The 24,592-nt window shown below is 39.1% G+C and overlaps 1 protein-coding gene across 7 annotated transcripts in view; it reads right to left on the reverse strand.

The window, feature by feature from the left end:
- IQSEC1 (IQ motif and Sec7 domain ArfGEF 1) overlaps window positions 1-24,592 on the reverse strand; it is a 355,484-nt gene that overhangs the window by 278,866 nt on the left and 52,026 nt on the right. The window contains exon 4 of one of the 7 annotated variants that reach the window (XM_050904510.1): window positions 7,467-7,487. The exons of the other annotated variants lie outside the window; for them this stretch is intronic. Coding sequence (XP_050760467.1) covers window positions 7,467-7,487 — 21 coding nt within the window. The remainder of the gene's footprint in view (window positions 1-7,466; window positions 7,488-24,592) is intronic. 7 annotated transcript variants of the gene reach the window in all.

Genomic DNA, 24,592 nt, shown 5'->3' on the forward strand with positions numbered 1-24,592 from the left:
AAAACATATGCTGACACCCTCTAAAGACTTTCTGTAAACATGCAATAACAAAGACTTATGTTCCATATTTGCAAGTGAAAAGCAACGGCCTCTGACATTATTCTAGAAGCAGATTAGCTTGTACCTTTTTTTTTTTCCCCCTTAGCCTTTCTTCACTCTTTAGCTAAAAAGGTTGTAGGCAAATACATTTAGGAATCTAATCCCCAGGCTTATTAGGCACTACCCAGAAAGGGCTAAGGTTTGTAAATAAAGTAATCTAAAATACTGAAAAACGCACACTTGTCTGAATTTCATAATTGTGCAGAAGTGAGGGATAAGATATACTAAGTTACAGAAGCTCTTAAAGGGCATATTTTTCTCAAGGTGAGATAATTTTATCAATCAAAACCGGAACAAAGCCTCTCCCCCCTCCCCCCAATATTTTTTAACTAAGGAAATTTAATTTAGTGTCACTCATACTGACAAGGTTTCCTCCTCCAAAAAGAAACAGAAACATAATACTCCCAGCATTTCATGAACAAACTCAAAATTCAGAAGAAAACATACAACCATTTGCCTAATTATTTTCCTTCCTCACTCCAAAACAATCCAGCCTCAGTGCTACAGAAACAGGAATCAAACATACAAAGCAAAGCAGGAGATTCCAGAGCAAAACAAAGCCTCAAAACACCCTTTCCATGTCATAACCTTACCAGAGGCCCAAATAAAAAGGTGATCAATATGAACTTGCAAACTCTAGCACTTAAGTGACAACAAGCTAGCACCAAAGTTGCCTCCTCAAAATCAGAGACAAGGGTATTTTTTTAGGAACTAAAGAATCTTCCCTAGTTTGACTGAAAAAAAGACCAATTTCTTATTAGAATGACTTCCATCTCCAATGACAACTTGCATATTATGCTAGAGGCAGTAGAAAAAGTTATGGCTAGTAAAAGTTTCATAAGTCTAATGCCAGAAAGCAAACAGTACTAAAATCTAATTTTCAGAATCTGTTGTAGAAATAGGTACCAAAAATTGATGTTTTTTTCTCCCCCCTTCATTACATGCTCTAACATTATTTTCTTCAAGCTCAAAGAAGTCTAGATGATTTCAAAAGCACAAGCTGAGAGGAAAGAAGGAAAAATAAACTTAGCCTCTTGTCCCACGAGATACTCGGGCAGGGGGAAGAGTGCTGTAATTCAGCGGACTGAGTGTAGGTTACAGAAAGGTGGCCAGGTATACCTAACAAGTAGGAATATCAGTTGATGTTCCTGACAGCTAACATCACAGAATACGTAAAAACAGAAGAGAAATTAGCACAGTGGAAAATTCTGTTGCCCAAAGCAAAGTGAATCAAATTCTGCCTGGAAAGAAGAATGCCGTAAGAAGCTGTACTGCACAATCCCTCCATCTGGAACACCCGGCAGACGTGAGAACTCACAAGGTTTGCTGTAGAGCTTAACTGTGTTTCAAAAAACACTCTCTGAAATTGTTACAATTGTCTTTTTACTTAAGGTGATGAAGAATCATCACTGCCCTTCATTTAAGGAAGAACAATAATTTTCATTTAACAGTATTTCTCAGCACTATAAAAACTTACTGTAGCATTTGGTGTACTCGACGCAGTATCTACCCATACAAAGAATGCTCTCGACCTTTTTAAGAGCTCTGAGAATTTGGGTGTTACTGGCATCATTATCTGTTATCACAAGATTTATTTTACTGCATATTAAAAAGATTTTATAAAACAACATGGAATGGAAAAACAATCCCACAAATCCACACCCAGAGGGGCTCTTAAATAAATATTTAAGAGATAACACTTTGTCAGTTCTTGTTAATGAAGACAGGATCTGATATCAAACGGCATTACTTCCAGCTGTGTTACTTTATTTTATTCAAAACATTTTAACATATAAACACAAGCAAGACTTTGAAGTGGTCTGCATTTCCATCCTGGCACCCTGCCCTAATAATACAAGCAGCCTGACAACCATCTCCATACATACCCTTTAACACGTACAAGACAGACCAGAACAGAGGTGAGGAAAGGACTGGCACAGGGCTAAATTCTAGCGTCAGGTTGCAGCTTCATGAATTCAAAGCTGACATAGTGTTAATTCACAAGTCTCTCTTGCTTCCCTTCTCATTTTTTAAAGCCTGTCTGGTCACTTTGTTAGGTTTTTAGATACATACACGTATTCTGATAGACAAAAGGTAACTTTAAAACAGCTTTTTCTACGCAATGACCTTATCCCTGAAAGTTACGTGAATGCAGGCGAAGGAAGAGAAATGAACTCACCTATGCATCCCCATGAGTAATGAAAAAATTAATGAATAAAGTGTTTAACTGACACCTTCCCACACTCAGTTTTCAGCAAATTATATCTTGCAGAACAAATACCTTACATCACAATTGAAAAAGATGTTATATGTAATTGCTTGTACCATCAAGTTTTCAAATACAGCTGAGACAATTGGATTTTTAACGCCTTAATTTTCTGCCTTTCCTCTTGACTAGAATAACAAAACCATCTAAACAGGGAAAATGTCTCTGAGCGCTCAAAGCAGTCTGGGGTCACTAGAAGCAGCAACCCGCCATCCTAGACCACCTTTCCATCAACTCACTATTCCTCTCACTAAAACTCAAGAAGTATTTTAAATAAGGCAAGAAAAAGTTGCAAGGTAAAGGCTGGGCCTCGGCAAGGTGCTCTTTGCTGAGTTGTGCCCCCTGCACTGAGGCTGGAGCCAATTGCTCTCCCATGCTGATCGCCTTCCAACTCAGCACAGCTCACAGTGAGGGAAGATGGACCACCATCCCCTTCTTGATTTTTAGGATCCCCAAAGGTAAAAAAAGCTGCTTAATTTTGCAACTGTTAAATTTGCATTTTCAAGGCTAAGATTTACTCGAGTAAATTCCAAAGAGTTATTCAGAGATGGTCAATTTTACTCAGGGAATGAGTAATTGGTTTGCAGGGCTAAATGAACACACTGCTGAAAAAACCACTACTTGTAGTTTGAAATAAAGCATTAGATTTTCTTTAAGCATTCTTTAAAAGCCAGGATTTTGGATCAACAGTTAATGTTTCTGCTTATGCTGTAAGCATGTGCTGGGCTGTGGAGTTGTTTTTTCCTTTTGACCCAGACAAAAGAAATACCATCACTGCTGAAACAAGGAGAAATGTGAAAAGATTTCTGGCAATATATTGCATTATTTCTTTTAAGGTAGACCTTAAAGGAGGAAAAGGCTACAATATATATAATATCTTCTGTGCTACAGTACTTTATTTTAAACAGAATATATTCCATTTATATATCTATCAGTGATGTGATAAATGTCATGCAACTGTCTCCAAGATTTCTCCTCTCATGTCTGGCTGGTTTCCAATATTTCATTTTGAGTAGAATTAAATGTTAACCCGCACACCCCATTGAAGTCCAAGTTTGTCTTCTTCCTGACCCCAGGAACTTCATTCTCAGCACGAAATATGGCAAAACACATCCTCCTTAAGACTGTCATAGTCAACAGAAGCAGAAATGACTTTGCTATTAGCAGTATTTACTGTAATTCCATTGCAAGCAGAGGCCAGGAGAAACAGGTACCATCATAACAAACCTTGAACCAAAAACCAAATGCAAAGAAAAACAAAAAAAACAGTACTTAAGACTTACAGGAGACCACAAAACAAAGTGACTAATAAAATCCTGAATGGTTTTTGTTTATGTTTAAAGGAAGTACTGCCATCACCCTCCATCTGTCAGTCCACATCTGTGAAAACTGGAGATTTCAGAAAACATCTCCATTCGTGTTACCAAAATGATTTACTATCTTTTGCTTTGCATACCCAAGAGACAGCCACCACTATCCTCCTATAAATACACCAAGCAGGAAAGTGACAAAGTATCTTAGCTTCCAGTTGCTGAGTTGGTTGGCAATTTTTCAACAAAACATTCTTGGTGGGAGGTTGTCAGCTCATAAAAATTGAAAGCCATTTACAGGAATATCATAATTTTGAAGAAATCTTTGAGAAAAGCACAAGACAGAAAGGCTACTCCAATTGGGAATGTGAGAGGTTCCCATTCCCAACCAGCAAGTGTCTTGTTCGCTTAGGTGAGAGCAGGGTCTTAAACCCCAGAAGCAGCACAGCTTCAGAGGCAGAGCTCATTCAATGGCTTTTCCTCACTCAAAAGAGTTTAGCAAGTCTCTGGCTCACCCCAGCAGGAAATGTTCAATTCCATTATTGCCCCCTCTTAAAGTAACAATAAACAAGCAGAAAGTCTTAATGTCATCTGATTTGTTGTTTACACTTAAAGCTATACTTAGAAGTGAAACAGCACAATGTAAAGCTGCTTCCAAAAGCAGCTTCAGGACCAGCTTTCTGACTCATGAAAGTAATCATTTTCAAAATAAAATATTGGTCATAACCATTAAGGCATATTATACAGACTGATGTGCACAACTACCCCTGCAACAATTTCAAGCTTAGCAGATACTTTATTTGGGCAATGAGTAGAGTTATGGCAAGGTTCTATAAAAACAAATTCTATATAAAGTAGAAACAACAGTTTTAAAACTATTTGGCTAAGATTCATGTTCAGGATGCAAAATGTTGCTTTACATGGCAGGATAGAAAAACAGCCAAAAGTAGAACAGAAATCTTACTGTAAAACCCCACAAGTGGACAGGGCTTTAATACAGCTTCACAGCCCCACACCCACCCATGTGGTAGTAAGCCAAGTCTTATCTCCTCACTCATTTAGAGTTGTCACTCCCATCTGAATAAAAAGAACTGGGTAAAAGCCAAGGTTTATAACAGCATGTCAAACTTCCATGCTAAATAATCATAATCCATCTGAAATACATCTTCTTGCAAGCCACAAGAACTAGTTTTATTTTAGGAGACCTACTACAGGTACAGTATACAGTAACCACATATTAAAGGGCATTCTAATTTCATTTTTTACAAAAGAAAAAGATTGAACCAAATCTTTACAGAGCAATACTAGAATCAATGCATTTGATTAAGCCTTGCTTTGAGCACAGAACTTGCCTCAAGAAAGAAAACTGCACCTGTTACAGATTGTTCTTTTGTAGTGCATGAAGTCTTTCAGCATTTGTAATGCAGATGAACGGATTACCTTCAAGGAAAAAAGCTTCAGGGAGAATTCATTAATGGCTATATAAACGATACTACTTATATCACAGGTAGGCATTAGCATGTTTCAGTATAAAGTTTCTATAGGTGTATGTTCTGAGCAGCAATTCAAAACAAGGTAGATGTTGCCAGGAAACTTCCAGCCCCATCTAAAGGCTATTAGAACTTTCTAGGATTTTTAGTTTAGTCTACTGTGTCTGAATGATGTTACGTGATCCTGTGGGTCACAACAGATGTGCAATACCCTGTTAAGTAAAGAAACGCTCTTATTCCAGGAGTCCGAAAAGAGTGGCCTTGCTTGCTGCACATATAGTCGTATCAGATATCTAAAACCTCACCAAGCTCAGAGGCAAGCATGCTTGCTATCGTGCCCTTGCCCTCCTGCTAAGTAGGTCTAGATCAGCATCAGTGCATTGCCAGCAATGTACAAAACAATATGTCCAGTAACACAAACATATGGAATGGAGATTTTCCTTTCCAAAAAATGGGTCAGTTTGCAAGACTTTGGTCAGACAAGGTCAGAAAAATTCTGCTGGGCTGAAGACTCTTAAAAGAAGTGACAAAATATTAAGTATAGTAAGACCTGTCCAGTCAGCAGCATTTTAACAAGGTAAGTTTCAGGATGAGAAAAATTATTCATTTCACCACTAACTGTAGCTCTTTCAGCAGGATTCTCTCACTATGCATAACAGAATGAAGGAATGAGCACTCACTGCAAAAACATGTTCTTGGGCCTGCCCATCACAGTAGTAATAGGAAGAATAAATCAATTACAGAAGTACGATTACTGCTTTGCATTTTGATTTAATACCGAGATTAAAAACTATCTTGCACAGTAGGAAAACCACTATTTTCATGGATTATTTGAGAACAGTAATATCCTAATAGTCTTTTTGTTCTTTTCCAAATAATATGAGAAAGTCTAATGGCCACCTTGAATATAGCACTCCCATTTGATCCAGCACCCTACTGCACAGGACCTCTAACAACCTACAGAACAAAAAGGTTCTTTCAGAAGGTTACATCTGACAAGTCACACATGGTGCACATTAGGGTTAGGAACAGGTAAGATGCTGCTAGTAACGAGCAATCTTTGGAAAGAGATGTGTGAAGTCAGAATAAAGGTAAGCTCAAATGCGCCAAAAGAAAAAACAGTGTAAACTGAGCTTCCCTATTACAATGCCAATCAAGATTTTTTCACTACACTCTTCAGAGGTATGCTTATTAAATCAAGTCATCTGCATACTGAAAACAGGAAAAAGCATACAGAAGTTTTTCCTTGAAAAGAATAACAGAAAGAGACCCACTCGTCACCGATGTGATTTTCTTTTTTTAAACTTAAATGGCTAGAAGTGTTTCAATGTCACAAATCAGAACAAGTATTTACGTAATAGAATAGAAAGATGTGAAGTTTGATTTTAGTGAACATGAAGCATTTGACCTAGCGATATGCAGCAAACTTAAGGACTGGCATGTAACAAACAGCCTTCAAACCTGGCACCACATCTTTGTCTGCCATCATTGCTTCACCTCCCACATAATGACCAGACATATTGCCAGAGGAATTTCTTAATGCAAGACGACTGAAGTTGTTATGGCATCTCCACATCCATCTCTTCCGCCCTAAAGCCTATAGGAATTGAACATGAGATGGATAGCAGTAATCAGCACTATCCAAAAACCAGCACTAAAAGTAGATCTGCAATACCATTGTGAGTAGCAATGCTCCTGAACACACCAGCAGGACTCCAGTGGCTTCTGCTGAAGTCTTCCCTCTCCACTACTTTCTCACACTGATCTCACTTGATCAGAAAGCCAGCACCTGGCTCAAATGCTTCATCCCAGAGAAGGTGTAGTTCAGCTTGAGGCTAGGAACTGCTCACCTTGGCTGCTACCTCTCTCCTCTGTACATGCATCATCCCAGTTTTGCTTTGATCCAGCAGTTGACCCAGAAGGAAACTATGGAGTGATCAGCTTACAAACCTCTCCTGCCTGCTGCTGAAACACACATGTAACACTAGCCCATGGACATATGTGAGAAAAGACAGCAAAATCTGGTACTGCAAAGGCACAGCAGCTAATATCACAGCTGCTTCAATACCACAGAAATGATGGGCCCAATAATCCTTGTGATGTTTTTATTGCATACATTTAGAAATATAACACTATATCTCAACAGCAGTAGATTCCTAGTCTGCAGCATCCCTCATCTCAGAAGTCTTTGGCTATTACAGTAACTCCTTGAAGCATACAGAGTTTACAGGTAGGGAAAGGGGAGAGTTGTACCTCTTACAAAGAGTGAGCAACCTAAAGATAACCCAGCAATTCTTGTACACTCCCAACTTCCCCCCAAGCCTACAAACCCAAACTGGTCATGACAAAGAAGCAGCCGAAGTCACCAATTCAAAGCTGACTCAGACCTGTAATGACAGGAATCAGCATTTATTCATCTCTGCCCTGTAGCCTGTGTGAAAGGACATACTATTTGGGATGCACGTCCTGTTCATGGGGGCTATCAGCCCCCAGCCATGCCAGCTCCCGGACAGCTCGTGCTCTCTAGAAGTTCTAGGGAGGCTGCGTACTAACCAGCCTGGATCACACCAGACTGGCAAGGAAACTATTACCTCAATCAGTTTGGATAGGGTCTGTAATGAAGAGACTCCCGCAGCCCAGACCACCAAGTCAGTCTGAAAGATAGCACAGGGTCAACACTTATGAGATATTTCGCTTTTGTCAATTATAGGAGGACTGAGAGCTGTAACACTTCCCCTCAAGCATTTTACATAGTCTTTACAACTGCTGCCTGAAATCCTTCAGACTAATACTGCTACCCCATTAACAAGCATGTCTGAGAAATCCTTTTAAGTGAAACTAAAATGGGTGATGGAACAAAACTGCACTACAGTAAAATGCAAGTCATTCACATAGTTGGTAGGTTTGAAGTCTGGCTCCCTCCACTTTTTGATAGTGGGATCACAGCCTACAAGGCAGGAAGCACTCCCTGGTATGCTGTACTAGGACTAGCAGTCACTTAGGTCCACCTCCATTTCTTCCACTGGAAAAGTTAAAAACTGCATGTGTTTGTCTTTCCAATGCAGTTAGCAGAAAATATCATCAGGGAACCCCCCCAGGAAAGGCACATCATGGCTAGGTTCAGTGAAAGCCTTAGGAAAAACCTTTGCCCCAAAGCCATAGGATGCTCTTACCTAAAAGATGAGTGTGAGTGTTTCAGAGATATGTGTAATCTTGAAGCATTTTTTAATATACAAGTTTCATTGTATATAACCAAAAATGAAAATGAGTGCACTTCTACTATTCTGCAGCAAACACTATAAATTAAAATCAGATTAGTTGTTTCACTTTTCTATTCTTGCTCTTAACCAAAACTCAACACTTGGTAGGAGCAATTATCCAAAATGCCCTCTCTAATTTCTAGTACTAGAAATCCATATTTTGCACCATATAATCTGCATCATAATAACCAAACAGTTTCTAGTAAGGATGAATTCCTCTGTTACTCCATGTCAGATATGAATCTCGAACTCCTCTGTGCTGGCAGCGGTAGGTGAATAATGCATAACTGTACCTCTAATTACTATGTATCAGTTGTACTGGCTTATAGTTATACCAGTCCAGTACTTACAGCAGAATAGTTTATTCTGTTACAGAAGAGAAACAAAACAGAGGTATCAGTAAAAGCTGACATCTTCATATTATTTGATGGAACTGTAGCTCAGAAGTTTATAAATGCATTTATATTGGCACTTTAATTATTGTCAGTTTATATTTTGCTCATAATATTCTAACTAGATGTACACCTTTGTTTGTATTGTCTCTAGCAAGTGAGCAGCTCTTTTCCAATACAGTGCATCAGTTTCTCATATTATTACAGTGCTTCTGCTGTCAAAGTCAGGAGACACCTTTTCATCAACATAATGAAACAAAACTCACTGCAGGATGCATAGACTTCCAAGAAATTTCATGTGAGTTATAATGGTACCAACCTCATGCTAAGGCCTCAGGACTCTTGGTCACTTCAAGACACAGGAAAAATGTATTCCTTGATAGCATTCCATCTTTTTAAATACTGGTTTCATGTTATGATGAACGTATTGAAAGCTTTCTGTTTCATTATTCTTAACGCTTCATACCCATCAGTCCACTGGGCACCATTCCACTGCTCACACATGCTCTGTATTCATACCCTCAGAAAAACCCATAAACACATTTTGAGTGCAGAAAAGCAGGAAGAGTTTAGATGTGATTCTCCATTACCAAAAGTGAAAAAGGAGTTTCAATTGAAGTCCCAAACAGTATAAAGCTTGAAACTCATATCAGAACTATATACAAACTAAATTTGCGCTGGTACTTAGACTAATGGATCTCACTGCAGATCATGCATGAAAGTACACCATCTCCCACATGAAATGGCATCATGAAGATAAGTCAATACAAGGGTAAACACATGAATCACTAGCTGCAAGATCCAATGTAAGTTATATAAGAAGCATTTTCAGGCACCATTTTGGGGAAGGAAAAAAAAAAAAAAAAAAAAGACAGCAGGTGCCCAATTCCTATTGTATACCATAGCAACAAAGCAGATAATTGCCAGTTACGCTGCTGGAACTGTTGCTCTATGACCAACCCAGGGTACTTACTTGCACACAGAGAATTACCAGGTTATGGCAATTCTCCCCAAGTACACTGATACAAAGCAGTGCAACAAATTCTATTGTGCTAGGGAAGAAGGAGGTATAACCAGAAAGACTTCTGCATTAAAGCACAACATAGGACTGACTGCTTAAAAAGGACCTATTTGGTAAGTTTACCAAACTGACTGGGTATCAGACCTACAACCGCCAATTAACAATGTTCACTGAAACAGCACACTATTTCACAAAGAGCATAACTAATCACATTCTTTTTGTCCTATGTTTTCTCTAACTCCTATTAAAGAAAGTAACTTAGTTTTTAGCTATCTTAAGTCAGTGAGTATAAGACTGCAGATGCCCGTTTTTTTTTTATACAGATCTACTATGTGCAGTCTTCAAGTGTCTGCCTGCATGCACTCATACTTGTGGAGAAGACCTCCATCCTAAGAAGCATCCTTCCATTCCAGCTCTTGGAATGCATTACTCATGTGGCAGTGACTACCAAAACCTCTTTAGTCCTTTACAAAGGTGTTACACACAGACACTTCTAGTAACCCCGTTAAGAAAATCAATTCTAAGCGCGAGCCTGGACAGGAACACTTCAAACAGCCACTTCCTTAGATAGTAGATGCCATTTTTGTCTTTTAAAGCTAAACTGTTAAACCCCAGCAGACATGTCTCTCAATCCCTGAGAAGCAGCAATTTTGATCTCCCATATATAACTTACTATATTCTATGATAAATACCATGGAAGTGCAGCTACTGGCATACAGTCCCCATAAAGAGCTTGTTATATCTATTCCTGGACTGTCTACAGCCACTACTGTCCAAAAAATGTCTATTCCAAACTCTCAGCAATCTCTGATGAGAGGTTCGTAAAAAGATCAGCTTGATTTCATCGCCCAGCCATCACTCTGTTGCATATGCTACTGAGCTTCAGGCTAGCTAGCAGCTGGGCTGAACGTATCCTCTCCACACTCACCTTGTTCATCTAGGATGCATTTTTCAGTAACCTGGGTTCTCTTTTCCCTTAATGCCTGAAAATAGTTTGAAGCAATGGACAGGATACAAAGCCCCACGTGTTTTCACAAAAAGCAACCCTCTCCACAGTCTGTGCTGTGTGCTTTACATCAAGGTTACAGATACCATCTGTCTGCTCAGTGAGACGCAGAGGAACATGCTTCCTCCAGCATGCAAATAAAGACCCACACTGGGCAGACGCAACATCATACCACCACCTGGATAGCCTGGAACAGCCTTCCATACCTGAATATTTAACAAAAACTGTTAAATACACATAAAACTCAGCATACAGATGCAACTACCTCAGGGCACTTCTAGCTAACTGGAGAAATATTGTTATCCTCCGCACACAACTGTCTGTGTTACCTGGGGGAAAGGAAGGGAGGTGCAATTTCTTCCTTTCAGGGAACACATTAATACAGCTGTGTGCAGACTGTAGCAGCAGTGGTCTAAACACAAAGCAATTGAGAAATATTTTTACGTCCGAAGTGTTTGCTGTCCATCTCTGGAAGGGGAAGCAATTAAGCTGGAGGATAAGTTAAAAAGCACCCTCTCTCACATACCCCCCAAGAAGCCTGGCATATGTCACAAAAGCACCAGCATTTCTAGCCAGTTACACTCCTCACAGACAGGCTCATTCAGAATGCAATCCCTTTGTGTGTCCTACAGAGTAGGACAGAAAATGATCTGTGGAATAGAAAATACAGCCAAGCAGAACACAGAGAAAAAAAGCTTTGTAAACAAAAGTTTACTATTATCCTTCCCTGCAGCAGGTAGCAGTAAGGGTTTTGTGAAATTAATGCCTCCAGACCAATGCATCACTGTGCTAAAAAGGCTCTGCAGTTTCCACTTTCTTTACATGAAGTCCAGCACCAATACCTGTCTCATGAGATCAAGCAATTAGAATCTGCAGTGAAGCCAATTTATGATCTAAGTAAGAATATTGCCAAAGTGCCATATGGAAGGGAAGTAAATATTTTGCTTTGATAAGCAGGGGGTGCTCTTAAAGTCAGCATCGGAATAAAGACTTGAATCTGAAGACATAACTGATTAAAATATCTTGGGTTTATGATTTCTCAAACCATTTTATTTGTTTTCATTTCCCCCTCCCCCTTACTGTTCAATTGTTTGTAATTTGTAATTGCTTATAAGAAAACAATTAATATTACAAAAATTTAAATGGTGCATCTGCTTCGATTCTGTTTGAAAAACATCTCATTCTTATTAATCATTTCACAAATGAGCCAATTCCTCCCCCCCCCCAGCTGAAACTTTTCAAACCACTTACTATTCCACCTCTGACCTGCAGTCTTGTCTATCCCTACCACAGCTCAGGAACCAGTAACTTCACAATCAAAACTCATTTAGTTAGAGCTAACTAACTCTATAACTACAAATTGTTATTGTTTATAATAAACTCTTGTTCATTGTTTGTTCTTTCTCCTTATAGAAGAAACATAGTGAGATCTTGTCTTATATGAAAGAGAAGTGTAGAGATGTAATGGCCTCCAAAGCCTGAGGACTGAAGACATAAATTCCACGTGTAGAAAATTGCTCATTCATGTTGAAGGCTTCTTGGCTGCTCGCTCTAATGGTGTTCCTCTGTATCACATATATCTACAGAAGGCATTATTCTAGCTTAAGAGTGATCATAAGTGGCAAGCCACTAGGCAGGATTATTTCTGATTGCTCTTCCATTTACAGGTAAGGCCTTATGAAGAAAGAAAAATCTCTTTAAAATCGGAGTTTAACTAAGGAGTGCATCCTTTTATCTTACATTTAAAATAACAGTTAAGATGCAAGTATGGCTTTTCAACAGTCATGGCTCCAATTAAAATACTCCCCTATAGAGGTCCTTGCCTCTAATGGCAGCTAAATGCTTTTCAGAATATGAAAATATCTATAGCAGAACACTTTATCATCAATTTAGCCTCTAAACATGCAATCATCAGCCATAAACATTTAGAAAATGGTCAAATCAAGCTTCATCTTTCATTTGTATCAAGTATTTCTATTTTCCTTAATAAAATGATCTGTCTGCAGAGGGTTGTTGTCAAAATGTATTTTAGACATACATGTGGACTAGAGTTAGAGCGAGCAGCCAAGAAGCCTTCAACACGAATGAGCAATTTTCTACATGTGGAATTTATGTCTTTAATCCTCAGGCTTTGGAGGCCATTGCATCTCTACACTTCTCTTTCCTATAAGATAAGATCTCACTATGTTTCTTCTATAAGGAGAAAGAACAAACTATAAAACTTATGGGGACATAGTTGGTGTCAACCTCCCATCCCAGGAATTCATTCAGTCATTAATCCAACAATAATTACAAATCAAAATCCAGCATCTGAACCTCCCTATGCAATGTAAATCAAAGGACTTTATGGATAAAATTTTCAGTGTAAACTACACTTAAGTCTTATTTCAAAAAGGGCATCTGCACATTAAATTCCACACACAGATTATGAGAAGTCTGAGTGATTTGTCATTAAAATGGCAAAGTTATCTTCTAGAAAAGTAAAATGGTGCTTTTAGAGCACAAACTAGATTTCACACTAAGATGCAAGAAAAGTATTAAAGCCGTAACATACTTAACCTCTGGATTTACCTCACAGCCTACACTGGCAGTATTTGGGATGATGCCAAATATGAAGACAACCTGAAACATTCGGAGACACAAAACTTGCTCTCAGTGGACCCGATATGGCTTTCACTGGGAAAAGACATGTCACCACTGAAGACAGGAGCCGTTTGACTTTCCCGATCATTTTTGGTAGATGTTTAAGTCCCAATCATTCTTTGCTAACTAACCATGTTAATCTGCCCCTGAGGTCAACCTGATTTCAGTGGCCACACGGGTATACCAACTGCAACCTGACTTTTGTTGCCATTGATAGAACCCTTTTCTCCAGTTAAGACTAAATTAGAAAACCTGAAAAGACGAAGACAAAAACAAGCATATATTCTAGTACTGTAAATCATTAGACAGAACGCATAAAGAATGGAATTTAAGTCTTAAAGTTGTTCAATCTCATCTACTCAGTTAAATCTTTAGAAGCACTGTAATTTGTAACTATTAAGTCTTTGCATGCAGAAGTTTAAAAAATGCCCTACTCTAAGAGAAAAATCCCACAGACAGGATTCTTGGCTTCTTTTTAGATGCCTGGAGGCCTCAGTTTCAATTATAATGGCTGCACTTAGAGCTAATGGTTTTCTTGCTATTAGTCAGATTCCATCTGTCCTAAAACCTGCAGTGGTTATTGACTGAGCCATCCCCAATACGAAACGCCCTTCCTTAGATAATCCTGAGGTTACAATTTCTTGAAATTGTTTTGGCACTGGATGGAGCAACATAGCCTAGTTCTTATCTTCTGAAAAACACCTTACATGTTTTTTGGTGGGGTTTTTTTGTTTGATTTTTGGGGTTTGGGGTTTTTGTTTGTTTTGGGGTTTTTGTTTGTGGTGGTGGTGGTGTGTGTTTGTTTTGGGGACACACACTGGTGTTTGGCATGGTTTGTGGGGTGTTTTTTTCTTTCTTAAAATCAGTCCCCCAAATGCAAATTTCGGTATGATTACAACTTTCAGGGAGAGGTTTAACAACTAATCCATTCAGCTTTTAGAAGCATTACTTCAAATACCTTCTTTATCCTCCATAAGTGTTACTCAAGCACTCCCTGAGAGATCCCCATACTATCAGCTTTACCCGGTTTTCCCTCAGTTCACTGTCTGGTATTTTCAACTGCCTCTTGACATTGATACATTGTACTTTTTTTCTTTTGATCAAAGCACTCTCCAACAGCTCATACTGACCTAGTGACAACCAATGAGTCTTTAGAGGTTCTGTTGTTATTGGGGGGTTTGGTGTTGTTTTGGTTGTTCGTGTTTTTAAATCCTCACAGCATTACAAAACTAAATCACATTTTGTGTCATTGTTCACAGTAATATATTTCAGTCCTGATTTTTGGTAGCATACTACCTTAAGTGAAAGCACGGTCACGGTTCTGTACCTTTGAGGTTAGTTCTTCCTGCTAAAAAACATTTGGAACCTTTTACACACAGCCCCACCCCCCAAAATAAGTCCTTTGAAGAACAGGGGGACACCAGGACTTCATTAAGCATTATCTTATCCAGTTGATGCACGTCGATATGGGTCCATCTGCCCTACTACAGCTACAATTATTTAGCTCAGAGGATCCAAGCCCTAGTTCCCGCTAGGACTGTGACTTGCATTCTTGTTTGTTCCTTTGGAATAGTGAGCACATGGCAGGATTGAGAAGTAAATGCACAGTCGGCTCAGCTTGTGCAGTAACTTTCCACCTTTTCTATATACTCCTTATATAGAGAGATACAGAAGCCCAGTTTATACAGCAAATAAGACTATTCCCATAGTGACATTCTCAGTATTATTTTTACTGCCAATACATTTCATCTCAGCATTTTCACTGCTTAAAAGAAGCATTCATTCCAGAGCTCTGCAGCTCCAGGACATTTAAACCTTAGTATCACACAACTGAAAATATCACAACAGACGTCATTTGTCCTCCTCGCTATCTTTCTTCACCTCCTTTTGCCCCTGCTTGCTGTGCTGAAATAACGTGAAGATTCTCACTGCTCCCCTACTGCCGGAAAGTCCAGGTGACCTCTAGACCATTACTTAACTTTTCAAAGCTTACTGCAACAAAGCCTGACTGTGCCTCCATTCCTGCATGCTCAACCTCCTTTCTTTTCATTTGTGGACATGCATTCAAGGCCTCTGCCCTGTATTTCCAGCCCCAAGTATTGTCTTTAACAGTTCCTTTGCTGCCACTTTTTAGTCTCTTTTTGCTCTGCAATGTGCACCATTAATGCAAAACAGGACCTGCTGTTTACTCTGCAAACTAACAAACTATATTTAGGTAAAAGCACACCGGCACGAAAAAGTTTTCAAAGGAAACAAAATGGGGGTTGGAGGGGAAAAGAGGAGGTGTATAACCAATCTCAGCCATATAACAGCAAGTTTTAGCCACGTTCAAAGACAGTGCTGTCGTGGTTTAGGCCCAGCCGGCAGCAAAGCACCACGCAACCGCTCGCTCACTGCTCCCCCCGGCGGGATGGGGAGGAGAAAATACAGCAAAAGGCTTGTGAGTCGAGACAAGGGCAGGGAGGGATCACTCACCACTTATGGTCCCAGGCAAAACGGACTCGACTTTGGGGAAAAATAAGCCAATTTAATTTGTTAACAACCAAACCAGAGTAGGATGATGACAAGTAGAACCGTACCTTAAAAACACACCTTCCCCCACCCCTCCCTTCTTCCCGGGCTCAGCTTCGCTCCCGATTCCTCTGCCTCCTCCCCCTCAGCGGCGCCGGGGGCGGGAATGGGGGCTGCGGTCAGTTCGTCCCACGTTGTCTCTGCCGCTCCTTCCTCCTCAGGGGGAGGGCTCCTCACACTCTGCCCCTGCCCCAGCGGGGGGTCCCTCTCACGGGGGTCAGCCCTCCATGAGTTTCTCCAACTCAAGTCCTTCCCACGGGCTGCAGTCCTCCACAGACTGCTCCAGCGTGGGCTTTACCACAGAGTCACGGCCTTCTCCGGGCCCAGCCACCTGCTCCAGCATGAGGTCCTCCAGGGGAGTCTCTGCTCCGCCATTAACCTCCCTGGGCTGCAGGGGCACAGCCTGCCCTCTCACCACGGGCTGCAGGGGAATCTCTGCTCCCCCGCACCTCCGCCCTCGCCTTCTTTCACTGACCTCGGGGTCTGCATGGTTGTCTCTCACATCCCACTCCTCTCCTCACTGGAGCTCCTCTTCTGCCATCATCTCCTCCTCCTCCTCCTCTTTTTTTACTGTAGCTCTTCCCCTTCTTCCTGCTCCATCTTTCTCTCCTGAGGAGTCTTTTCCCCTTCTTAAAGACGCTATCCCAGAGGCACACCCACCGTCGCTGATTGGCTCGGCCCTGGCCAGAGGCGGGTCCGGGCTGGAGCCGGGGAAGCTTCTAGAAGCTTCCCACAGGAGCCAGGCCTGGCGCCCCGCCCTGGCTACACAAGCCCAGCACGAGCGCTTATTTGGCTTTGTGCCTTCTGTTCAATATATGATAATATGGTTTTATTCAGCTGTTGTCAAAGAAGTCTATAAGCAAATGAATTTATTTTTAGCAGTGCTTGAGCTGCTAGCAAAATTTAAATAACGCCCACTGAGCGGTACTGGCACAAGCAGATAAAATGATGATAATATTTGTCTGGCACTCAATACATTAATTGCTTAACCAGGCTTTGCCTTCTAGGGGGTCAGCACTCAAAACGTGTAAGAAATTTAATATCTTCAACTTTGTAAACCAACACAAGTTTATATGCAATAGGTATAGAACTGGGGGAAGAGCATGCTTTCAGATGCTCATCCATCAACAGCCCATTTTTATAGTGCTCTGACATTACAAAAGCAATAACATTCCACTCATGGAAATAGCTAAGCTCAAAGATCAAACATTGATGATACTCCAGAGGCTTCTTTACATACATATTGAAATTTAAGATTCCTTTCCTTTTACAATAAGTCAACTGTCCCCATTTAAACAGTCACTTCAGTTTATGAGATGATTTTGATGGATCACTGCTACCTGGCACAATGCGTTCCCAAGCCAATCTCGCCTCATAAAAGGCAGCTCTTCTGGATAATGATTCCAGAGTCCTAGCCTAGTCTCCATTTATGGTTACTGCAGATGTGGTATTCAATCACTGCTGAACAGAGGCCAAGGACAGCAGAGATACAACAGGGTAAGCACATTTTGCTTGAAAACTCATCTGTACATTTGCAAGCTGTACAAAGTTTCTGCTCCACAAATGATTGTTTAGAGAGACCTTTACAATTCCAGATCAACTCAAGCATCATGCAACTCAAATATTTTCAGTGCAACTCCTTCTTTAGATAATCACCAGCTTTTCAGGTTTTAGCAAAGATTAGGCATCCATGCATTTGTATGGCAGCACATTTGCCTGCAGAAGCAGAGAAGTGGGGAGATGGCAGGAGATAGAATATTTTTGTGTATTGCAAGTCTGTCCTGCTCATTATTATAGATGTAAGTTAGGTCACTATCAAGAGGTGTAATTCCTACACAACTACAGCAATATTAACTTTAATCTAACTAATGTAAGAGACAATAGCAGCAAGGACATGGTGATTCCCATGGCAACATCAGCACAAAATGCAGCAGTTCTACTAAAAATGCTTGGTCTTTCTTTGGGCAACTGAAGCCTTTTCTGCTGTATCTTCATTTTTACAATTATTTGAGCTATAATGAGAAGAAAGTTAGGAGGTATGCCCATTAGTGGTGGATTTTTTTTTTTAACCTGAAACAGAGACGTATATAAGTTTCTTCAAAAGAATTACAAATATCCAAATACAATTAAACTTAATAGCATAATAAATCCCATAATATAGGAATTAGAGGACATCCGGTCCTTATTACTTTTGTACAGAAAAGTGCACGCTGTACAAATTTACATGTTATTAGGACCATCTTTCATCTTGTTAACACTGTTTACATCTGGTGAGAAGGCTGAAGATAGGGAAATAGTATTCTTAAGCCCTAGTTCAAAAGCAGCAGTTTGTTGAATTTGATACACTTGGCTGTGTACGCTGCATCAAGTCTACAAGCCAGTATTTTCTGTGAATGTGCTTTGAACTGCAGAGATAGTTTTCCCTTCCTGCAAACATCCCTTCAGCACTTGTCGTAACGCGCTCCCTGGGAAGGCAAAAGGGATAGAGATATCTTCACTGCAATGTTTATTCTGCCATGCAGCAATTCCTCTGTAGAAGGAGCTGGGCTGCAGCTGTAGGCCAGCAGTCAAGTCATCCCGCCTGAGAAAAAATAAGCAATCCATACGATTTGTCACTGGGCTATTTTTGTTTCAGCTATTTGCACCAAACTTCACAGGGCTGAACGTCCTATGCATTGTGCTCATTTGACTATTAAGTTACATTGATCCCCCCCCCCCCAGTTAGCCATGTGGTACTTTTATCCAGCCTACAATTTTGGTTTCAATATCCTCAGGGTGACCTGCATAGTTAATGTAACAATGCACTTGCAAATTCAGTGTTAAGCTTGTCCAAAGACGATATTAATGCAACATAACTACAGATCATCCTATTCCACACTGTTGTCACCAAAACGTCTTATTCTTGGAATTCTCCAAGAAAACTCCGAAAAATGAGCAGTTATTACTAAAGGAACAGAATCTTCTGAATTCTGTTGCTCTGAACATCGGTAAAGCATTAAGGTTTAGGAGTCGTTCTCTCAAGTAAACTTCATTATGAAAGCTTGACTACTACAGGAGCTTTGTTATTAGATTATGTGAACCAGACGGTTTGTTTTATAAGACAAGTTTAGCTCAGCCACTACACTATAGCAAGAAATACTAATTTCTCTGCTTTCTTACAATACTTCACAAGTTTTCAGAATGCAAAATCAGTACAGCCCAGGCCCTAAAACACTGTACTACTTTTTAACCACATCAAAGACACTCCTGGAAGAAGTCTAATCAACCCTAAAATTGTAAGAAAGAAAGTTAAATCTTTGGTAGTAATACCAGTTAACTCTGAAGGTAAATTCCTATAAAAAGTCTTATTTTAGTACCTCAAAATGCATGCCACCTATCAATCCCAACTAATTCATCTTCCATCTCTCAACTGCAACACAACATGTATGTCAGACTTCTTTCTTCTTGATGTTGAGAGACCACAGTAAATTTAGGTCTTTTTCCAGCAAGATGGAAGTCTTCCTACTTACATTAGTGTTCTAGTTTACTTCAGGAAGCTCAAAAGCTTTAGACAGCAAATAAGTTTCCTGTCATTACTTAGTATTTCACCATAGATAGAAAGCCCAGGAAAGAGCTGGAGGGTGCTTATCTTATAAACTTCAAGCATACAGACTTTGAACATGATGAATTTTATTTAGAAAATGTAATTAAGGTTTGACAAGATTTAATTAGATGACAGATACTAATTTTGACCCTAATTATTTTCTCCACTGTCAGGCATCGCTTATATTTATCTATCTGCAATAGCTCAGCTAGTTGGTTTTTTCTGTCCACAGCCCAACTCTAACTGGTCTCTGTCCTTTCACAGAGAGCACTGCAGATTTAAGTCATGTCTAGGGTAGAGAGCAATTTTCATGCATTCACTCATTTTCACTCATTTCAACAGGACAGATGTATTAGAAGCACAAAGAGCAAGAACGTTACCATTAAAAACCCAACAATTAACTCATCCAGTTAAAACAAGTTAACACCACAAATTTTTAAAGTGGTACCACATACTACTTGTTGTATCATTTACTAAGGATTGTTTCCTTTCTGGGATATTATGCATGGAAATTTCCATGTGGAAGTGTTGAACCTGTTCACCTTATCTCTTAGTAATTAGTGGAAGGTTAAAAGGCAATTACTGGACATAATTAGTCTCAGTTCCAGGTTCTAAGAGAATACTCAATTTACAGAGAATCTTTAAACTGCAATATATTAGACATCATTACAGATAAATTCCATTTCTCGAATCTTATACAGTTTTAGATACTGCAGACCAAGACAAAAAGAGAAGACTTCAGTAAGAATTTTATGCCTGAAGAAGTCATATGGTATAAAAATGTCAGTAGTCCACAGACAGAGTAGGAAGATTTGTCTCCACTTTTTAACAGTCACTTGAAAACTGATAGCCTGAAAGCATTCAGTATTCTCAAGTAAGGCACAATTAATACGAAGGGTACTGCAGCAGAGATCAGAGCAGTTAGACCAGTTGTCTGCAGCAGCAGGTATGCAACTACTTTTGCCTGTAAATGAATTGAAATAACAATATAGGCAATTTATCTTGATCTGTCCTAAATATATATCGAAAAATTAAGTGAACGTATGGGACAGTATGGCAAGTGAGATATTCAAGCCAGCCAACATAGGTAAAGAAAAATATGTACAGGAAAAGTTGAAGAGTCAAGTGCATTTTCCTACATGGCAAATCTTTGCTTCTTAACATGTTAGTTGTGTCTTACAGAAGGAGATACCTAAAGAAAATACCTACATAATGCTGTTCTCATAGTGTGGTTATTCAGCAGATCACCACAGACTTTTGGAGAGCGTGAGATCCTCTGTAAGCATTGCTCAGCTCTGTGGTAAGAGCCTTTGAGAAAGGATATATATAATGCAGAAGACAATGTCAGATAACGTAAGTATGCTCACAACCAAACATTCTAAAACAAGGTTGATTTTATATTTTACTGAATGTAACTATGAACCGGGAAAATTACACAAACATGACTATTAACTGCTTGAGAAAATTACAAACACGCTGAAGCACTGTAATATTTTGATCCTGGTTTTGATCTTTGATCTCAAACGATGACAGCAACTTGAAAAGCCAAGAAAAATAAAACAAGCAAACAAGTCACTTGCCTTCTCTTGTTCTATATCACTTATGGAAGGCTACAGAAGCAGCAGATATGGCACTGAAAACAAGTAGTACCGATAACCACAACTGAAAGCGTATATTAATACTGTGTATTTTTGTTTGTTTGTTTTAATTGGCCATTCACATATCTGAGATAAACCATCTAAGGGAGCCTTGTTCTTTTGCTTATTGCTGCTTTCACTTGAGCAAATACTAAAGTAAGATCTCATTACAGAAAAAATTAAGGTCTGCACTATTCTCCATGTCAGGTTTACCAGCCTAGAATATGCAGCTACCCAATTCAGTCATCGGGAGCGGTAGCAGAAGAAACTAGCAAGCATTTATTAGAACTGTTTTTTTAAAATGGACTGATAGAGCCTTGAGAAAGTGGTTACCGAGTCTGGGTTATGTTTACTGAAGCTACTTCAGATTTGTATGAAGAGATGAGAACGTTTAAATAGATGCTTATGAAAAGATACTATCTAATTTTCAAATATGTCTCAATGACTTCAACATATATATTCCATTCTTTAATTCCCCCCCGCCTTCACAAAGTTTTACCATATAGCACTTAGAAAGCAATTCCAAGTCATTTCAACTCAAATTCAGTTCCAAGAATCTACAGCATGATTTTTTTCATCTGCTTCCACACTTGTTACAAGTATTTACAGCAAATAGAAAGGAAAGGATGTGGTAGATTCCTGTAGGCAGATGAAAAAACATGATGTATACTTTTTGTCACTTCCACAGAATGTGAATATAATAGTTTGAGTGCTTATTTTCTGTACTCTTCATGAAAGATAGTCTTGTGATACACACTTACAGTATTATTAAGTTTGATGATTTCATTCCTGACATTTAAACTTCCTGCTTATAAAAGACTAGGAGCACTTCTGTTTGTTTGTAGTAAGTTAATTCACAGAGTTGCATGCAATGGCTAAGAATATATGAAAAGATGACTGCATGGTACTGCTTTCAGATCTTATGAATAAGATTATTCATAGGCAAATAAGTCAATGAAATTAACACATACTACTAGTGACAACGCATAATTTCGTTAGTCAACCATGTCAAGGTTAGTACAGGTCATTACATTGATGTTTGCTCATCATTTCTGCTTTCAATTAAATGTGCATAAATGAATCTCAACATATACCAATGTCTTGTTTAATTCTAACATTTCTAATAGCACTTAATTGCTTTTACCCTAAAGAGAAAGCAGTAAGAGGATTGCATTCATCACGATTTGTCATGTAGTCATAATACTATAGAATTCATTTTAAAAAGAGAGACAAGATATTGTATTATTTTGTGTTGATCTTGAATTCTTAGTATTTAAAGATTCATTTTTGCGTTCAGGCAAGCAGGAATATAAACATATGAATACCTAGCTAGCGGATTACATCCCTCTTACACACCTTCTTGTATTTATCGTCTATTTGCTGTTCAGCTGTCACATTAAAAAAATCTATAGACTGCTCAGAGGAAAAGCAAGCCACAAAAAGAATGTCCTAGAGACAGAGGAGCCTGCAAGATTTCACTGTGACCACAAGTCCAAAACTAGGCTAGGACTGCAAGGAGTGCGTGTGGAAGGGGTTAAGTCTTATTTCTGCCTTTCTCATCTCCAACTTCTAAATAAAAAGTCACAAATTCTATTTTTATTCTAAAAACATCTGACTGAGCTTGAATGTATTTTCTCTGTGAAAATTAGTGTAAGGTGAATGTTGTCAAGACAGAGCCAGTACAAGCTGGCTGGATCTGGATGCCAACTCAGGATCCCATCAGTTTGCACAGACAACAGAACGATTCAATCATACCTTTTCAGCTAAGATACTTCCAAGAGATATCAGAAACAAGATTGTTGTTCGAGATGTTTCCAGAGATAACTCAGTCAATAGTGCTTTTATACAGATAGATCTGCAAAAGTGAAAAGCTTGAAGAAGATACCTTAATACTTGGAGGATAACTCAAATTATGGCATTAGGTAAAAGGCGGCATTAGTGAAGACACTTGCATAAAAATTCATCACTTAGTAAGGGAAATACTTTCAATATCTAATTCCTAACTTCCCACATCTGAATTTTTCACCTAATTGCTACTGCAGCATATGCTAATAGAAAGATGTAAACAGTTTCTGTAAACATGGTATATTCATAATAGTAGGAATAAGAACAAAAAACATCACTCGGTTCAGTGAAAACAAGTCTCAAACATGTGGCCATCCCAGCTGTTGCTAAAGTCCACAAGTCATATGAGATCCCATACACATGCCTCTACAAAGCAAACTTCCAGTTCCAGTTACACTTAGCTGATCCTTAATTCTTGTTTTGAAGACTAAATGAAAGACCTGAAGTCTTTCTGAGTTATAGCATGTGCCTTTTGAGGTCAGTGCATTCAAGATTTCATACAGGAGTAAAATGAACTTGATCAAGACTGTTCTTTTGGTGAGCAAGGGGTTATTTTTTGGAGGGGAAGTTAAAAACCCAAAGCTATTCCCTCTCTCATGCATCTTTTCATTTGGCCAGCAAGTCTTTATTCCAAGCATTACATGTTCTGGATGGCCCAACGAGTTCCAGAAAAAGGTATTTTCTGACTAGCGTTAGACGTTTCAAAACATTTACTTTGACTGGCTTTGCAATACCATTATCACAAGTGCAAATGCATAAGCTCAGAAGGACCCATACAAATCTCAGTCCTAAAATAGCTTCTCTGTACAGAGATATCTCAGCTCTAAAGCACGCTACCGGAGTGTTTTTAAAAAAATTAGAAAATGAATATAGTCACAATGAAAAATCATCATTTATAGCTCTGCAAAAAACTCCTAAAGTTCAGTCTGGACGCTTTTCTACCTAAACAAGTTCTCAGTAGCTTGGGATAAGATGTCGTCGATCCTGTGCCCCAAAAAGATGCACAAGAGCAAAAAATGCCTCATTTTACTTCTGTGGCAGACTCATTTCTATTTTTATCATTCGTGATATGTTAATCCATGGATGAATTTGTAATATTACATAGATATCAATTAATAATAGTTACAGAGTGATTAAAAATAAGCTGAGTGTTTAAGTCCACAATTATGGGTAGCACTTTCATATTACCTCATTATGGAAGTACTCTAGACAACCACAAACTCTAGCACACATCTGCTCAGAAATATATTTTCATGCTCTCGGAATTATACTGCATGAAAGCAGCACTGATTGCTAGGAGGATAAGAGCAGTGCCTTTAAAATGTGGAAACAGAAGTTTATACACCCAGTTGTCTTTTTCAAAAGGAAACTAGAAAGAAACTGTAATATTCCTCAGCTCTTCAGGTTCACATTTAATTTGGCTACTCATGCATCAGTCATGATTTCCACAGGCCATGTATTTTGTAATT

This window comes from Gymnogyps californianus, chromosome 13, assembly GCF_018139145.2.
Source record: "Gymnogyps californianus isolate 813 chromosome 13, ASM1813914v2, whole genome shotgun sequence".
NCBI classification, from domain to species: Eukaryota; Metazoa; Chordata; class Aves; order Accipitriformes; family Cathartidae; genus Gymnogyps; species Gymnogyps californianus.